Source organism: Protomyctophum bolini (genome assembly GCF_963924005.1).
Source record: "Protomyctophum bolini genome assembly, chromosome: 12".
In the NCBI taxonomy this organism is placed as follows: domain Eukaryota; kingdom Metazoa; phylum Chordata; class Actinopteri; order Myctophiformes; family Myctophidae; genus Protomyctophum; species Protomyctophum bolini.
In genome coordinates this window covers 3,540,142-3,558,993 of record NC_137873.1, presented here as the reverse complement: position 1 = coordinate 3,558,993, position 18,852 = coordinate 3,540,142, and the positions used below count along the sequence as shown (strand labels likewise).

Below are 18,852 nucleotides of genomic sequence, written 5' to 3'. Positions count from 1 at the left end.
TGGTAAGTACGGTAATCCAATGCTGTTGTTATTTCTTGACCAAATGTTAATGTTATTTAGATGGCCAGTTGTTTAGACAAATGCAATAATTTGCCTGCGGTGTGTAGTTTATTCGAGGCACCACTAGATTTTGTTCTCTCGGCACTCCACTGCGACGTGGAGAACTTTGGCAGGAGGAGTTCATGCTTATTCCGATAAGTCGATCGGGATAAAGGCCCTGCTAAGTGGCTAAAGTGTTGTTCATTGAAATTTCGCAAAAAGTCATGTTCGGCTAACGACTGTTTGTTACTTTACATTGTTTTCGGCGCAGGCATAACTACTTACCTCGAAGAAATGGAGGCACATATTGTTGGGAGTCTGCTCGGCCAGACTGTGAACATAAGCAGGAGCGATGGTCAGTCCATGTCATTTCTTTGCTCTATATTCCCATAATCATTGCAGTTAATGCTAACTAGTCTTTTTGTGTAATTGTGGGAAGGTTTTTTTAAATGGGATAAGTATTTATCCTATTTTCAACTTAACTTCAACTGTTCACTCAGCAAATGTTTCAGCTATGCCTTCCTCTGTACTAGCGGCTATTTGTATTCAGCCCTTTCCCAAGTACGTCTCACACCTGAAGCTGATTATCTCAATCAACAATTCAATTGGGGTCGCGTAGGAGAACTTCAACTGTAGGCTATGGACCAGAGCAAGTTCAATTAATAATATACATGCAAACCACTGCCCCTATTAAAAATGCACTTATATCTTAGCCAGAGCTTACTTGCCGTATGACTATTTCTGCGTGCATATAAATTGTAAGAGCATAATTCAGACATTTCTTTTTAGTAATGGTCCAAGTATGCCCTGGTTGAGCTGTGTATTTTTAATAGGGGCATGATTTGTATGAGTTTATTGAAAGGGCTTTGGGTATATGACAGACTTGCATAAGCCAGGGACAAAAGGACTGAAGACATGGCCAACAATGATTGAATATGACATTAAAGAACATATCCCTGATTTTGGGTCTACTGTAATATCATTGCCATTGATAACTCTATGTTGTAGTGAGTGATCCAGTTCTCTGATACATTTTTTTTTTAAACGAATGTATGAAATGTATGTTCATACCCATTTCATGAATCTATATGCAACTAGGCAGAGTTCATTCTTCAGTGGTGAAGTCCGTGGACGAAGCCAAAGGTGCGGTTATGGTTGAGTGGACAGAGGGGAATGCAATCAAAAGGAAGGAGGCAAGTGTCAAAGCTGGTGTTTATGGATTTGTTAAGTCGGCCAGGTCAACAAGTATTCACCCTTGGTTGACAAATGTTTCACAGAAACCCTGCCTAACCTCTACCCATGTTCATCTGTGGTGTACAGGTGGATTTTGAAGACCTGAATGCCCACAACAAGGAGCTGCTGCCTCACCTCACCTCTTTGGTTGTGAAAGAGACTCCATGCATGGACAAGGCAAGTGTGAACAAGGTTTCCATGCAATCAAGCTTATTTGGCTTTTCCCTTAAAGTGAAACCGATTGGTGGCCTGCACTGGAGAGTGGAGATTTCCCCTAGCCTTGTTTGTACTGATTGTTCTCCCCCCTCCCCCTTTTGGAATATCCACATAGTGAGTCTGTAACCGGAGATGAAACTGCATGCATGGGTGTGAGCTTCATATAATTGGGCCTTGCTAATGTTCATAATCATTTTGTGTCTCGGAGGACTAGACACGTAAAAAACCTGCTTACCAGTGACATAATCGATGATTAATCTAATCTAATAGGAACTCCATGCTTTCTATTACTGGAAAGTTGGCATGCTGTAATGGAATCCATTGTACTTAATCTATAACATTGAAATTGTTTGCTGGGGGAAAAAACTGCCTAATGGTGGTCTGGTAAATCGCTCCTATGAAACGCAGAGTAGAAACTTATCATGAGCATTAATGAGGACCACTATATGGATGAAGTTGTCCATGAGTGATATGGCTTGTTGCATGAGCTCATGGTGTCATGTCTGTCATGATAACTGTACACCTGTCTCTTTTCTTTCCATTTGCAGAAATACCTTAGCCGCCTGCGCTCGTCCAGAATTCCTTCTCCTCCAACTGGTATGTAAATTGGTTTTCACTACACTTCTGATTCACATCCATTTTTGGCATTTGTATATATTGACTGTTTTCTCCCAACAATTTCTTTCTTTTTTTTTTAAACGAAAGCCACTGTTCCAGCAGCCGTTGTGGCTGAACAGACAGGTTGGCATGCTATACATGTTTCTCTTTGTAAAGCTGATAATCACAATCACTTATTCTCCATAAGGTCATGAACGGGTGTTTTGGGATTATATTGCCTGTAAAGTCATTGTGTAGCTGATGATCATATCTGAACAGGTTAAGGGGGTGAAATGAAATCGTAATTTAATGGTTTTATGCAAGCCTATTAGGAAAGGAATGTATTGTACCATCACATGGGACATGTGTAGATTTTTAAATGATTTAACGAGGACAATGCACATTAATCAACATGTCATTTTGCAAATGTAAATTAGCCAGAGTTGGCCATAAGCTAATTTTAATACATTTTGTTTAGATGTTTTAAATTTAATGTGAAAACAGTTAATCACATCTGACTATGCAATGACTTTATGCATGTTCCCTTATAGGCAACCCCATGAAATGCTGCATTCAATTGATAAAGTAATAATCACCAAATGGGATTTAATATGCTTTTCCTTTCAGTCTTGTAGATGATTTTAATACCTGCTGAGCATAGCCTTTCACTTTTCGGTGGGGGTGCATGTCAGTCTTTAAGGGCAGCCCTGCCGATTTAACCAGACTGTTAAATCTGTGATGGAGCTCTGAAATTCTGATGACACTTGCTGTAGACTGCCGTTTCAGCACCTTTGCAGTTGTCTTTTGCAAACTGCTTTTGCTGTGTGGCTCAGAAACCCCAAGTCTTTGTTTCTCTCCCCAAGTGCATGCTTTAGTTTACTTTGAAATAATCTCCTTTTCCACATTGTGTAAAAGTAAAGTTCAATCATTGCTATCACAACTCGGGTTGCTGTTTGACTTACATTTCACTTCTTTAGTTTCCAGGGCTTCCAGGACAAGGCAAACGTGCATGTTTGTGGCTCCACTTCAACCGACATTCGTAGAGCCAACTCCTCTAAACTCTGCCCTCCCCTCAACTGGAACTGGTTGGTATTCACTTCACCCCCTGATCTGGCTACATAAGACTAACATGCATGCATCTGTATATTTATAACTAACTCTTATCTCTCTCTCCTTAGTGGCCACCAAAAAGGTGAGGAAGGAGAACGAAGAAGCCCAGGACATTGTAAACAACATGGTCAAAGGTCAGGATTGGGGGGTGGAATCATATTCTCTGTCAACTAGCTGAACTACAACTGACAATGAACCATGTGTTACAAGAAAATGTTTCTTAGCAAAGGACTAGACTTGTTTTTTGTTTTCTTTTACTGACCGTAATGTTGCATATTCTGTATACAGGCCCAAGACCATCCATGGCTCCAAAGGATAAAATCAAGCCCAATAAAAGGATGTCTGGTGTTGCGAAGCCCCCTGATGCTCCAATGAAGAGGGGGAAGGTGAGACAAATTGCCTAGTAATTGTGTCAAGGGAATCCAGTTAATCGTCTAAGGCAGGGGTTCTCAACGTTTTGTCCCGGGGACCCCCGGAAATGCTTCGGCATGTCTCATGACCCCCTCCCCTCCCCAATTCAAATTGACCACTACAATAACCTTAATAATAGAGAAGATAGATACATCATAAATAAATGTGTGTACTGTGCGACTGCGTACTATGTATTGTAAACTCTTAATTTCCATTGTCCAGCCATTCAGTAGCAAAATAAACAATTACGTCAACTATGTTCATGCACTTGCCCTAGCCATAATGGCCTTACAGGCGTATGCAAAGGCAAACGATTATGGAAGTTGGTTTGTATATTATGTAGACATGGTTGCAGTCAACTGTTTTGTATATTTTTATTTAACCACAGTAGTTGCAGGTGAAAGTAGCTGGTCCAGTGTCTATGCCTTCTGCAACTGTTGTCCCTGCTATTGTCACTCACTGGACTGGCAGATTTAGGCTGAGGCGTGCTGGTAGACTCCATTTGTCCTTTGGTTTAATTCCCATTTGTTTCCTGCAGTTTGGAGAGGTCTCCCAGTCCCGGCCCCACCAGAAGTTTTATGACATGATCGAGGAGTTCAGAGAGACCCTGGACATGAACCCTCCCCAACCTATGGATGAAGTAAGATGTTAACTTTATTATTTTGTAACGTGTATATGGGTGATTGTAGCATTCACCCAGAATCACTAATGGGAGCTGTACTTATTAGGGCTGCAAGATATTGGGAAGCGTGCATTAACTGTATTGAATATTGTGATGATATGGTCCGGTTTGCTGCTCACATGGAACCCAGGTGTGCGACTGCGTGACTGGGTCTAAAAGAAGAAAAAAACATAACCTGAATTGTAATGGATTATTTTCCATATTTTGTAGCCCTACCTACAGTACGACCTAGTATGTCAGCTTGGCACATCTTTGATGGCTTATCGCTGATCTCAGTTTCTCAATTCTGATCTTAATTTCTTTGTACAGGTGGAAGATCAAAAGTTATGCGTGTGCATCCGCAAGCGGCCGTTTAACAATAAAGGTAAGCGGGCCATTCAACAATGTTTAAAGAAGAAACATGTTATCGAAACCTGTAATCAGTTTTACATGGAATTACATTTAGTAGACAGCTTTATTTATTTTCCCTGATCTGTCATGTTCCCAGAACTGGCTCGAAGGGAGATTGATGTAGTGTCTGTGCCCGGCAATGGAACTGTGCTGGTCCATGAAACCAAGACCAAGGTGGACCTCACAAAGTACCTGGAGAATCAGGAGTTTCATTTTGATTACTCCTTCGATGAGAACGCCACCAATGACATGGTCTACAGGTAATCCGATGGCCTATTTCTTTACTCCAGTGCTTCTCAAACCCCAACGTGCTATACAGCCCAAATTATTTATTTTTAAACAAAAGACCAACTCATGCTCCATATGACGGCATATGTTTTTGAGCAGAATGTTGCAGATAACTTTCATTGGTCTGAATTACCTCTCAGTTTGAAATGCCACTGTTTAGAACACCAGACGAGGCCTTTAGATCTTAGCAGTTAGCAGTTCCCATCTCTATGCTCAGGTATTGTGACTTTGTGGGACCCATTTCCCTACACGTCATTGGTTTTTAGATTGCAATTAACCACTGGAAACATGGCATCCCTGTTCTGGGCCAACATTCAGCAGAAGTGGTTAAAAGGACAGGATTAATTATTCCCCCCCCCCCCCATAGGTTCACAGCCAAACCCCTGGTCCAGTCGATCTTTGATGGTGCCATGGCAACTTGCTTTGCGTATGGACAAACGGGCAGTGGAAAGACCCATGTAAGTGTGTCTGTTCATAGTGCCGGAGAACACATGATCCACATTTGATGCACTATGGGTTGAATCTTTGAGCCTACTAATGCAGTAGTTAAAATGTACCATGTGCTTATGGTATGTCACTTTACTTATTTTCAGACCATGGGAGGTGACTTCTCTGGGAAGCGCCAGAACAGCACTAAAGGCATCTATGCCTTGGCAGGTAAGCCATACTCATACAATTTCCATACAAAAAACTATGTCTTAAAAATGGCTACCTCATGGATTAAAGGTCTCCGTCAAGCATAAAATGCATTGCGGCACCACACATTGTATGCTTGTAGATGGCTCATTGCTGGTTAATTATTTTGGATTAAAACTTGCAATAAATGCAACGTCAATGTTCCAGAAAATTCTATTGAGCTCAGATATGTAAGCAAAGGTTAAAGCCTCAATCTTCGATTTCTTAAACTGGTTGGCTATGGCAGGCTAACAAAACATAATTATGCTAATTGTTTATGAAACTGCTAATTCACAAACCAATCACACTAGGACTTGGACCTAGCAACATCTTTCAGTAATTAGATTTTATTATTGCTTTCATTCATGTGACCCCCACTAGGCTAGTTAAACCACTTAATCCTGTATATTACGGGGTTCCCTAGCTTCACTGAAAATCTGATTATTTTAGCTGAAGATCGCTGACCGTTCACATTGCGCTGTGAGCTTATAGATCTGCTATATGGGGCAGAAATGGGTCAACTTGCACATTTTTTTTGTCCCTTACACAGCCCACGATGTGTTCAGCCTAATTACCAGCCGGAGGTATGCCCACTTGGCTCTCTGTCCATGCGTCTCCTTCTTTGAGATCTACAATGGCAAGGTATGAAAACTGAATCTAATAAACATGTGCTGTTGTACCCAAATGTGTAGCGATCACTTACATTTTCAACCTAATCTTCGTATCTGATTTCTAGTATCTCTAGTCTAGAACAAAAGCCTAACCAAATTTGATGTAAAATCCAAGTAAAAATTCATTCAGTTGTGAAAACAGATAGTCTTTGGGCCAAGCCCCTAGGGCCTAGGTTTGTGTCCATTGTGTTCCTCTGGATAATATCGGCAGATATGACTCTGCAAATCAAGATTGGATCATATCTTTCATAATCGTGCACCCCTAATTATAAAGAGGGATGGAACATGGCTGGAATGGTCCTGAAGTCCTACATCATTATGGACTTGTGTGGAGGGGGGAAAATAGTCGATACCCCTTGGCTTTTACAGTTATCTGTTTTTAGAAAAGTTGTATTAAAAACACTTATAGTGTCTATAATGACATAGCAGATTGAAGTGGCTAAGCGTTAATATCTGGCTGGAACTCCCTGCCCAGCTGCAGGGCTGGAGCCCTATCGGAAAACGAGGAAGTGAGTTGATCAAATGCAATATATTTTCGCTACTGCTTCGTCTATTTCTCGCTCGAATATTTTCAGACATTTTTGAGAGCAATGTTTAGCTGCAAATGACATTGTGTGCATTTACATGGCTGTCATGTTGGAAACGGCAGTAAATCAGCAGGGCGCAGCTGGTGCTCCGAGGGTTTGATTAGGCATCGGTCTGTATTAGAGTATGTTATCAGAAATAACAGACCGCTGAATTCACCGATTGACCAATCGGAATAAAGCATTCAACAAGGCCATTGGTGGGCTGTGTGGACCAAATGAACCAACAACATGACAAAGTGTTTTGTCATTTCAGGTCTATGATTTATTGAACGACAAGACCCAACTGCGTGTTCTGGAGGATGATCGGCAGCAGGTTCAGGTGGTCGGCCTGCAGGAAGTGGATGTCTCTGCAGCGGAGGACGTCATCAAGATTATAGAAGTTGGCAGTGCTTGCAGGTACAGTATATTAATGCTGAACAATGTCACCCATGTTTGTGAAGTCTTCGTTTTCAAAAATGGCAGATCTACAAGCCAATCTACTTCCATTTTTAACCCATGAAGACCTGAGACCAGATTCTACAAAATGTCTTTCAAATCCTGACCGGATAGGTGGTGCACTGATGCTCAAACCTTTTCATGTCAAGGACCAACAGAATTATCTGCAGACCCCCATCTGAAAATATGTTCAGTCACCCCAGAAGCAAATATTTGAGTTAACAATATTCACTGTGATTATTCTTTTCCCCCCAGAATATTAGCACATTTTCCCGATTATTATTATTTTTCTTCTCCAAAATAGCCATTTCTCAACCTCTAAAGTTACAAAAATAATGGTTAAAAGCTAAGCCGACACACTCTCTGTTCTACTGACTGTTCTCTTCTGTCACTCCTATAGGACGTCTGGCCAGACGTCTGCGAATGCCAACTCGTCCCGCTCCCACGCCATCCTCCAGATTGTCCTGCGATGCAACGACCGCGCCAGGACCTTGCACGGAAAGTTCTCTCTGATCGACCTGGCTGGGAACGAGCGCGGCTCGGACGTCAGCAGCAACGACCGTGCCACAATGGTGGAAACCAATGAGATCAACCGCAGCCTGCTGGCCCTGAAGGTATTAACCATAGATATAAAACGAACTGCAGCGGCCTCATTGGCCGCTGCAGTTCGTTGGAGGGGCGGAAGAATTTACACTGGGGCAGGAAGTACATGGTAGTGTGGAAGGCACGTTGCGTCACACTACCACACATTCTAGCCAATCACAGCGCATTTTTTCCTGGTCTTATCAGACCCGAACATGCGCTCTGTGATGCATGCTCATGCTTCGCAAGGAATCTTGGGAAAGTTTTGCCCTCCCTTGAGCACATGCGCTCCAGAGCCAGAAAGGGCGTCTACCTTTTATGTCTATGGTATTAAGACTGGCTGCACACTGTCTCTGAAGTTGCAGTGGGGAAGGAAAGGGCAGAAACCTTATCTCTATATTTTAACATTTTATTTAAACGCTCGACTACAACATCACACAAGCATCTAAACCACATTGCGAGTGTGTATATCTGCTGCTTTGTTACAGAGTTTGAATGCTGACTGAGCAGTGACGGTTTTGGAAATGATATGAATATTTTACTTATTATTATTTTACTACTCTATTAATCTGCTTTAGTTAACATGAATGTTATTTATAACCTAACTAGCCAACCCTATTTTACTTCGGTACGAAGGTATGGCATCAAAAATGCACTTGGAAAGTACAGTACATGACTTGCTCTCTGAGTTCCCAGAAGTTCTTTCTTGCCACCTTACTGTTTTAGATGCTGAGTTAAAGCTGACATATGTCAGAGGTCCTTTAGTGACATCTAAGCTGACATATCTCAGGTCCTTTATTGACATCTAAGCTGACATCTCAGAGGTCCTTTAGTGACATCTAGAGGCAGTGATTGGATATTACACAAATCCATGAGCTGCAAAATGGACTGAATTCTAAAATGCACTTCAAAATGTTTCTCCAGTAATTTGTAGTCTGGGCTTTTAATGAATAAAGTGTTTCTCTCACTCCCACAGGAATGCATTCGCTCCTTGGGGAGGAACGGGGACCATGTGCCGTTCAGACTGAGCACCTTGACTAAGGTACTCAGAGACTCCTTCATCGGTGAGAAGTCCAGGACCTGCATGGTATGTATACAAACATGGAACCATTAAAATGCCTACTGGCATCCAGTGTGTTTCGGAATAAATCAATTAAATAAAAGCAATGAGTTCTAAATATTTAGGTGCATGTCAGTCAATCAAAAGGCAACCTTCCTTCAGTAATAACATGCACGACTACAACATGTGACGTGTTAAAGAAATAATTTTGCAAAAGTCATGACTGATGCACCATTTCTCATACTGCAGTTTACTCGGAAAAAAAATTATCTGTCACTTTGTTAGTTCCTACTTTGTTATTTATAGAAATTGGAAATCCATTTGCAAAAACAGACTTATTTGTATTATACGCAGACAAAAAGGAATCTGAGCCACTTTGTTTTTGCAAATGACTGTCGATTAGTATCGGCAATAAAATGTATACTAGAAATTACTCCGGTCTCCTGACTAGAAGTTTTGTATAGGCTCTATAAAGCACCATAGGCTAGCAATTCTGTTGGCCTAGGACTTCTCTACTTGGAAGTGCCTACAAAATTACATATACACTGGTATTTGAGTATTTTTGCTGCCAACAGATTGGAGAAGAGTAAAAAGACCTGACGGATGAAAAATGCTTTAAAACCATGCAAATGACTGGTGCTCAGTTGGTTAACCATGAATATTAACGTACATGCACCTTTCCTCCTTCTCGCCAGATCGCACTGTGCGCTCCAGGCATGGCTTCATGTGACTACACCATGAATACGCTGCGCTATGCGGACAGGTAGAAATTTATGTCATGAAACTACACCTGTGGTCCCCATTTGTACACTTAACAGAGTTGGTTCTGGACCTGTTTGGAACCTTTCTAGAAACCCTGAGGGTCCCTGGACCTTGAGTTTCTGTCCACTCGGAGTGCGACTGGAAATTGGTACACCGCAAACTCGATGATGTTAACTATTCTCCAGATCATTTCTTCCACTTACCACTTAGTATTTACTGTGTATAGAATCTACTCTGTACCGTGTATAGAATCGACTCTGTAAAATTAGAAAATGGTATTTACACTGAAGAATTCTCTCAATCAACAAATGTGATTGTAAATATCGTTTAACTTTGTATCAAATCATTTTGCAATGCAAATAAATCAATTATTGATCAAAATACTAAGTACGTGTGCATTGTATTTAGACATTTTAAGAAAAGGTTTAATTACTTTTCAATATCGCTACACTTGTCTATCGATAAATGTGTATTTGTTCATGTCAAGGTGTGGGTTGGTCCATATGTTAGTTACTTCAAATACAATGTCCATGTATGCCAGAGAACCACTGTTTACTTATGTATATCCATAATGTTTCCCTTAACCCATTTAGACCTGGTGCCTGGTACCTTTGAATCCGGGAGCTAAATGGGTTAAAAGAAAACTGCACTATCCACACGTTTCACACTGATTTAATTTCTTTGTTACTGTGGATTTTAAATCATTGTCATCAACCATGTATCGTTACACCTGACCCTTACCATGCATATACACAGAATGGCCATGCATACAGATACAATTCACCTCTTGATTGGGTTTTCTTGTCATTTCTATTAGGGTGAAGGAGTTGAACGGTCCCAAGGCCCCGCGACCCGCCAAGGCAGCAAAACCCTTAGACAGCAGCTCATCAGAGGAGGAGGAGGAGGAGGAGGAAGAGGAAGAGGAGGAGGTCAGATTGGACACGGCTCCCAAATATCCTGACTGAAATATTAAGTCATACTAGTCTCTGACCTTGATTGTTTTCCTCTGCAGGACTCGGTCCAGTCTGACCCCTACGCCCTGGTGACTGAGCTAGAGGACAAGGTCATGGGCGAGATAGAGGTAGAATTTCCCTTGACTAATAACATGTCCTTGTTACTTTTTGAGACAGTTTCTGGCTTGGTGTTTGACGCTTCAAGTCATAGCTGCGTTATTGGAATTTGGCCACTTAAATTCTATATACTTATGTTAGGTGACCTGGGTATACTTTGCCCCCTCTTTTCCATTACCAATTCTCGTAACGCAATTTTTGCCAGTGTTATCAATGTCCAGGAGAGGGATGCATATGGTTCATAAAATTGCATCTTGATTTGATTGTTTTCCAGAGATTCCAAGTGTCTCAGAGAGCCAGTGAGGTTCTTGAACCAATGAAGCACATCTCATATGACGTGGCGGTTGCCCTCCCTGATCTGCTGGACTACTCGAGACGTGTGCGAGAATATTCCAGCAGTCTGCAAGGTTGGAGTTATTTATTACTCTTTAGATTGAGTGTCATGATACTTCTTGTGACCAAAAGCATTGCATAAGCAAGCCATGGTGACTGCCATTTTAATGAATAGGCTAGTGAGGGCATATCGTTGCTGTCTGGAAACCTTGTATCCATATTTCAACTTCTGTTTTATTGGGGTGGAGGGGGAATTGATGCCTGGTCATAGAACATGCAAAAGTAGCAAAGTATGTATAGCATTGTGATCGTGTCATTTAAATAAGCTTGTTTTTGTCAGTTGGTCTTATAAAAGTAGAGCTTGTGACCTATATTGGCTCCTTGGAACAGTTTATTTTATTTTTTATACCTTGTCCTGAAGGTAACATGTTTGGCCATTTAGTAAGGCCTTGTGTAACGCAACACTCAGTGGCTTTAGTTTAGGTCTTAAACTGGTCTAGTTTCTGCCCAACAACATGATTGCAGGTGTAGCAACTTTATCACACCATATCAACATGAAGATCAACTGAATGCTATCGTTTCTCGTCTTTGAATTTTTCTGTGCCTTCAGCCTTGACCTTTTTGTGTTTAGTCTTTATTTTTTAGCAAACTGACATGTGTCTGTTCGGGTGGAAACCTGAGGCACGTTCAGAAATGGCGCACTGTGCAATGCAAACTAATAGGCGAGTGCACTCCGGTGCGTTATTTCCGAACGCACCCCTAATGTGTCAACGGTTTCAAGATTAAAATTTAAAAACATGGCAAAGTAGTAGATCGGCATGCAACACGTCTGTGCTGCGTTTCGAGCTTGCAGATCTGCTACTTTTGATGCTGTAGTTGATCAAGGTACGATTATGATTTATAATTGTGTTTTCCTCTGTCACCATGTAGCTGCTGTGGAGGCTCTGCAGGCTGCTGTGGAGGAGGAGCGAGTGTCACGTCTGCCTAAACCATCAGGCTCCCGCCGCCGCTGAGTTCCGTTTGAAGTTGTTCTAATGTGTTTAATGTGTTTTTTATGTTGAGGTTTTAAATGTGTTTTGTAATAAAGTAATTTGTCATACTACTTGGGTAATTTTGTCTTTATCTTTGGAGTCGTCCCATATCTGTGAAATGATTCCTAAAGCTATTTTGCCAAGATGCTGGTACAGTAGCTCCTAGTTGCCTATGGGCTCATTTCCCCTAATCTAAGGATGAGGCTGTCATTTTACAGATTGGTTAAAGTGTTGTATTAATTCTAATGAGTCTTGCTTGATATGCTATGAAACTGCACACATTTGACCACTTAACATGGCAACTGATGTGTAGGAAAAGTGTACTTGTGTAAATATTGGACTGGGGTTGACTACTTTGTCCCTCACTGCCGATTTGATTGTGAACTTGGTAGGGTATGGTCACACCAAACTAATTCTGTTTATTAAGCTGCCTCATGCTACAGAAACAGGAGATGGGCCCCTGCCCTGTATGGGCTTACTTACATGGGCTACTAGTGATCTGCAACTTGGCCGATGTGTCTGTCATGGCACAGACTCCATACTATAGAACCAGCTGAATCGTGTGTACTATATTATGGATACGGTTTTGTAGTAGGTGGTCTGTAGGTAGATGGCACCTGTTTAAAAATTGAGGGATGACAATTTCAAATGGCCTGTAGATTTGAGACTATGATTTGAGAGTAACCCTCAAATGTATTGTGTACAATGGCATCCCATAACTGACAAACATCAGGCAAAGGCAATAGGCATGCATTATGTAAAGTGTTTCAGTTTTTAATTTTTCTTAGTTCTAGGATCTGAGGAGCATAAAATGGGAAAGTTTATTATTGGTATTGGATTTGGATAATTTATGGTGAATATTAAGTAACGGGAGGCTTAAGTTTCCACAAGTACTACTATGGCTGGGTGACGCGAGGTTGCGCAGAACCATAAAGAGTAACGACCAGCAGGGGTGGGAACATTATCGATGTAACAACAACGCCGGTACAACCTCGAGAACTGCTCGTGCTATGCTCGACCCGACCAGGACCCGACCGACACACTGCAGTGCAGATAAACCTACCTATATGAGTTAAACTAAACAACGTTCGCATTTCAGTAATTTAGCAAGCAAAAACCCTAATCATATATTACATAATGGACCTAACCGAACAGGTAAATAGTAAATACACATTTGTTGTTCATTTTACGAGCCTGTGAAAGTCTGAAAGACAGAAATGACGTTAGCTTGCTTGTTAGCTGTCGTGGCTGCTGCATTCACATGGAAACTTCATTCATGGCAATGAACTGAAGCTAATGTCCGTTAGCAAGGTTAGCGTAGTAGGTATATAGTATATACCCTAACCATTGTTCTATTAATGACACACTGTAAACCACGAGTGTAGTTAATACTGTAGCCATGGTTCACATGACGCTCGTACTTAATGACAGTCAGTGTTTCAGGGCTATTAATCCTGCAGAATCTGAAATGTGCTCTGTAATGTGACTGATGGTAAAGATTAAGAAGCTAGCACTCTTACTCTCTCTCTCTCTCTCTAGGTTTTCCCTGGCCTAGCTCTGGTCCATAGCCTTAGGGTTTCCCTTGATTTCTGTATATGATTTATTTTTTATTCTTGTTTTATAGTACTGTATATCTTTAAATGTCCTGATAAATTGAAAATAGAGAAACCATGTAAACAAGTCTGCTTTTTCTGGTTTTAGCAGAATTTCTATTGACCTGTACTTAACTTGAACTGTACCAATTCTGCAATACATTTTCAATGAATCAATTAACCATACTACTAGCTAAGGTTATATCGGAGCCCTTTTGCTTTGGTTGTTTTGCTTTAGCGGTTGTTACTGTGTACAGTAACAACAGCACCTTGAAAACATTAACAGATAGATGTAGAATGGGTACAGTCCAAGGAAGGTACAGGTCAATACAAAAACTGCCACGAGGATGAAACCAGAAAAAGCCCTAAAGACTTGTTTACATCATTGTCTTCCATTTTCAATTCTTCAAAATATTTAAAGACGAGCAAATCCACAGTTAGAAAAAGGGGAATACATGAACAGTATAGAAAAATAGAAGGGAGGAGGGGGGACTAATGTTGCTATTTTTTCTAATGTCCTTAATCCTATCACTTATACTCTTGCTCTCTCTCTCTCTCTCTCTCTCTCTCTCTCTCTCTCTCTCTCTCTCTCTCTCTCTCTCTGAAAATGGTTTGTTGCTGGACTATTAATCTTTTTTATCCCCACCACACACCTGGTCTCATAGATCAACCAGCTGGAAGCAGATCTGCAGGAGCTGGGGACCCTCCTAGAGAAGGCAGAGAGGACCAGAGTGCAGGAGCTGCTGAGACAGGAGCAGAAGAAGCTTGAGAAGGAGATCGCAGCCAAAAGGCAACAGAAGGAGCAACAGGCCAGAAGAGAGGCCGACCCGACTACAAAAGCAGCATACACAGTCAAGATCACCAACTATGGTATTGATCTATTTTCTGCTTGGGCACTGGCTAGTTAGTTGAGGTGTAGCTGTACTTTAGCCTCGTGCATGACGTGCATGAGAGATTTCAAATTCCATCCTTTACACATGTGCATTTTCATTGCAGGCTGGGACCAGTCAGACAAATATGTAAAAGTTTACATTACGTTGAAGGGCGTGCACAATATTCCCTCAGAAAATGTGGACGTTACCTTTACAGAGAGGTAAGGTGGTGTGCTAATACAGTATGTCAATTTATAACACCTTTCACCCTTTGATCCATAAATTAATGGGCAACCTATTGATCATTCCCATTTCCCACCAAGTTTCATGGAATTACACCTTTTGATTTTAGGATGTGGGAAGAAATCTGCAAACTACATATTTTGACATTTACCATAATGTATTTATAATGTATTTAGGTATTATGCCACATTGACAAATGTCAATGTCACAGTCCTCTTGCTGTTTCATTTAGATTATTGCCAGTGAGTCAGAATAGAAAGTAAAATATAGGTCATCTTTCAAATTTAGCAACGTTGAAATGTAATTCCTCTGTAGAATTGTTATAGCCGTCTTAGACATCAACATCATAGGGTATTACAATTGATATTTCTGTCGTCGGTTTTCTGCATTGTGTCTGACAGGGCAGTTGTTATCTGTTCTTACTCTTCTCACCAGGTCCTTTTCTCTGCTGGTGAAGGATCTAGAGGGGAAGAACCACCAGATGACGATGAGCAATCTGCTGGGCCTCATCGATCCAAAGGACAGCTCCAAAAAGGTGACTGGACCCCCGATCCCCCAAACAAAATCTGTGGTTTTCACCCATAACCTCAGACATGCCCAATTTAAACGTTCTACAGCCTTCTGTTACATCATAGTTGCAGTACTACAAAATTCTACATTCAAATTTAGGGGTGTCATGATATTTTACACTTGACGAATAAATTGTCATACAAATAATTGTGTTTAATTATTTAATTGAGTTTTGGGCATTGAACATTGGAACATACGTAGATAAAAAAATGCATTTCTCTTCCCACAGGTCGGATGTGATAAATATTAATAACTCTAATATAACATATAGCAGGTTGTTCATTTAGCAGCCTGACAGCCTGTGGGTAGAGGCTTATTTTATTTTATTTTTTTATTTTATTTGTATCATGTAATCTTCATTCTCTTACCCTATTAGATAAAGACCGACATGGTCTTGGTTATGTGCAAGAAGCAGACGGTCAGGAAGTGGGACTGTCTAACACAGGTGGAGAAGCAGTCTAAAGAGAAAGAGTAAGTTTCATAGATATGAATTTGTCAACATGCGCAGACATTCTGACAGTGATTTCACCTTGGTTACATTGAGATGTACCACTGCTGTATGTTAGGGGGACTAAGTGGTAGATAATGGACTGAAATGATCCACTAATGACTAATGCATTCGATGCATGCAAACCTGTAGTCACAGCACAAAGACAACCCTAACCTCTCTCTTTTCTCCTCCATCAGTAAACCTGCTGTGGATGATGCTGCTGCAGACCCGAGCGAGGGCCTCATGACTATGTTGAAGAAGATTTACTCAGAGGGTGATGACGAGATGAAGAGGACCATTAACAAGGCCTGGTCAGAGTCCCAGGAAAAGAAACTTAAAGGAGGAGAGGATGGAATGATGGATTTCTGAACTGCACAATTCCATCTATCCCTTCTAAACGCAAGTGAAGTCAAATGATGACAGAGTAGAGAAATGTTTGACAATGGCAATAGGTTGCAACAGCAGGGTTAAAGGGGACCCCCCCAGTTCTACATTTGAAACGACTATAAGACACAATATTAAGAGCTCTGTTGTTTTTTTGATTTCTTCTTTTTGTTTCCCTATGGCCAAAGTTCCAACTGAGTGAAGTTTGTTGGTAGAAAGATGTTTGGTGGAAACCTTGTATATCCTGACCTTACACATTTTTCAGGAAAAAATAACCTGTGTTCCAATCGATCCAATGTAGTTATGATTTAGTCCCAAGCTTGATAATGCCTTCCATTGATTAAATATTTATAAAACCCACAGAGAGACTTAACCACTTAGACTGTCACTTCTTTTCCAATTTAGCTAGAATATCCGATCTACCAGCTGTTGCTATATTTGCAAAGCATGCTGAGCTTGTAGATCGCTATTTTTGCGCAACTCTTATGGAAAAGAAGGCCATTAATTCACCCAAAAGAACAAACAACAAAATGTTGATATGAAAAGAATACAAGGTTTAATCCTGATGTCAATGATGTGGAGTAAGTCACAGAAATGCTGTATTGAGGGAATTGATTACAAGTGTAAGCCCTGGTTAGCCCCTTTTGGCCCTGTTGCGTAAAACAGACTAATAATGTGTTGGTACTAGTTACATGAACAGTGGCAGTTTACTAATTAGTCAAACTACAGCAACAATCAAGGCAGCCAGTGAGACATGAGGTTACAGCGCATTAACGTAAATCAATTAAGCTTCTTTTCGAGTCCATGGCAAATATCTTTCTTCCTATATCGAGCAATATCAATGAAGCAATGCTAACCGAAATTACACCTTTGTCAAAAGGTGCAAAATTGTAATATTCATACTCTTGACAGTAAAATATTGTCTTCTCCAGCCAGACATCTTGAGTCTGCATGTACTTTGGGTTTCTGACTTCATCAAACTAATCATACATTTGCAATAATTAAATGTGTATTCAGGGGAAAAAGTTAAATGGAAAGAATGTTTAATCTGTAATGTGGACCAAAAGACAGACCTTATCGGACCAAATCATATCTGTACCAATATAATTATTAGATGTTTGATTGGGATTGGGTTCATGTTGGACACAATCATCTACTGTACAGTAGAGTCGAAATGAAACTTTACAGCTACAATCTGTAACTTCCAATCGTCTTACCTGAGATTTGAACCTATGTTCCCGTGTGTTGAAATGATTCATTACCAATGAGCTAATAAAGCACACCTACCGGTACTTACTTGGGGAGAAATTTAATTTTAACTTAGAGGCAGCTTTTCAACCAGATATAACCTACCACAAAATCTACATTTCTCAATAGAAGAGCAGGGAGATCGAATACCTCCACCACAGTTGCATTAGTTATATTGTTGTTATTATGTATATTGTATAACATTTACCATACAGATTGGTAACTTAAATTAATATTTTACTCACTAAAATAGTTACATAGTGGAGATGTAATGTTAACCATGGTATAACTGAATTTGAAACCGTAAAGTAAACAGCGCATAAACCTGTGGATATGGCATTCGTGATTTCCATGCTGTACTTATCTGATTGGCATCCAAAGGCTTCTTCAAATATCAAACAAACGACAGTATGATTTGGAAAATGTTCAGCAGAAAAAGTATACCAGGAGTAGTGGTCAATAGGTTAAACGTAAAACAAAAGAAACACTCACACACTATTGGACACCTAATGCAAAAACCTTTTTATTGCAACTTTATTGCTGTGACATTTGGAGCTCATACGCTCTCCACCTGTCTGATGTAAAGTGCAATAGTGTTTACCAATGCTGTCCAGAGTCTGAATATCCACTGTTATCCCAATATGTTACAATGTTTTAATATATCACTGTTGTCAGGCTGAAACTTTCTATCTCCATATTCTAACTTTTGGTCTTTTTTTTGTAAATTAATTCTGTCTCAAAGTTGTTTTTTTGCTCGCTGCCTTAATTATCATTCCATAATTATCTGAAATAATTGTCTGAAATGTTCCAAATCTGTCATAATTGTTGCATTTTATATATATATTATTTACGCAAGTTGCACTTCTTTTTTTTGTTATTTATTTTCGTCAAGCTCTTCTCAAATGTGTTTTCCTTCCAATGATGTAGAAGTTGTATAATTGGGGTGGTATTTATGTTACCGTTCGCCCACCACTCACAAGCTTGCATTTGCCATGGTAATAATACATGTCTCTCTTGTATTTGCCTCTGGTCTCATTTTGGTGTCTCCCCTATTGTCCATCCCAGTCAGGATGTTCAGGCACTGATGCTGCGGCTGTCATGGCCTTTTACTTGATTAATTGTCATGCAAATAAAAGTGTTTTTGACATTGGAACACATACAAAGTTTGCCTTTTAAGCTTTGTAAACAAACATTGCACAGGGCAGATAAGACCCATAACTTCAACATACAAAGAAATGGTACCCATAATAATCAAAGCAGGCCAGAACGTGTCATGCTTTT

The 18,852-nt window shown here is 40.4% G+C and overlaps 2 protein-coding genes across 2 annotated transcripts; both read left to right on the top strand.

Moving 5' to 3' along the window:
- Positions 1-1,338: 1,338 nt before the first annotated feature.
- LOC308325409 (kinesin-like protein KIF2C) lies at positions 1,339-12,204 on the top strand (the record flags this gene model as incomplete). Its single annotated transcript, XM_080777896.1, has 18 exons — positions 1,339-1,449; positions 2,037-2,085; positions 3,264-3,329; positions 3,484-3,581; positions 4,145-4,246; positions 4,598-4,652; positions 4,776-4,938; positions 5,334-5,424; positions 5,560-5,623; positions 6,192-6,283; positions 7,153-7,295; positions 7,735-7,948; positions 8,893-9,003; positions 9,672-9,739; positions 10,556-10,667; positions 10,751-10,819; positions 11,083-11,215; positions 12,072-12,204. 18 exons carry the CDS (start codon positions 1,339-1,341, stop codon positions 12,152-12,154), a joined length of 1,824 nt encoding a protein of 607 aa, XP_080634022.1. The 3' UTR covers positions 12,155-12,204.
- Positions 12,205-13,152: 948 nt separating this feature from the next.
- On the top strand, positions 13,153-18,590 carry cacybp (calcyclin binding protein). The gene is made up of 6 exons (XM_080777414.1): positions 13,153-13,327; positions 14,430-14,634; positions 14,761-14,857; positions 15,315-15,414; positions 15,826-15,920; positions 16,137-18,590. Exons 1-6 carry the CDS (start codon positions 13,310-13,312, stop codon positions 16,306-16,308), a joined length of 687 nt encoding a protein of 228 aa, XP_080633540.1. The 5' UTR covers positions 13,153-13,309; the 3' UTR covers positions 16,309-18,590.
- Positions 18,591-18,852: the final 262 nt, after the last annotated feature.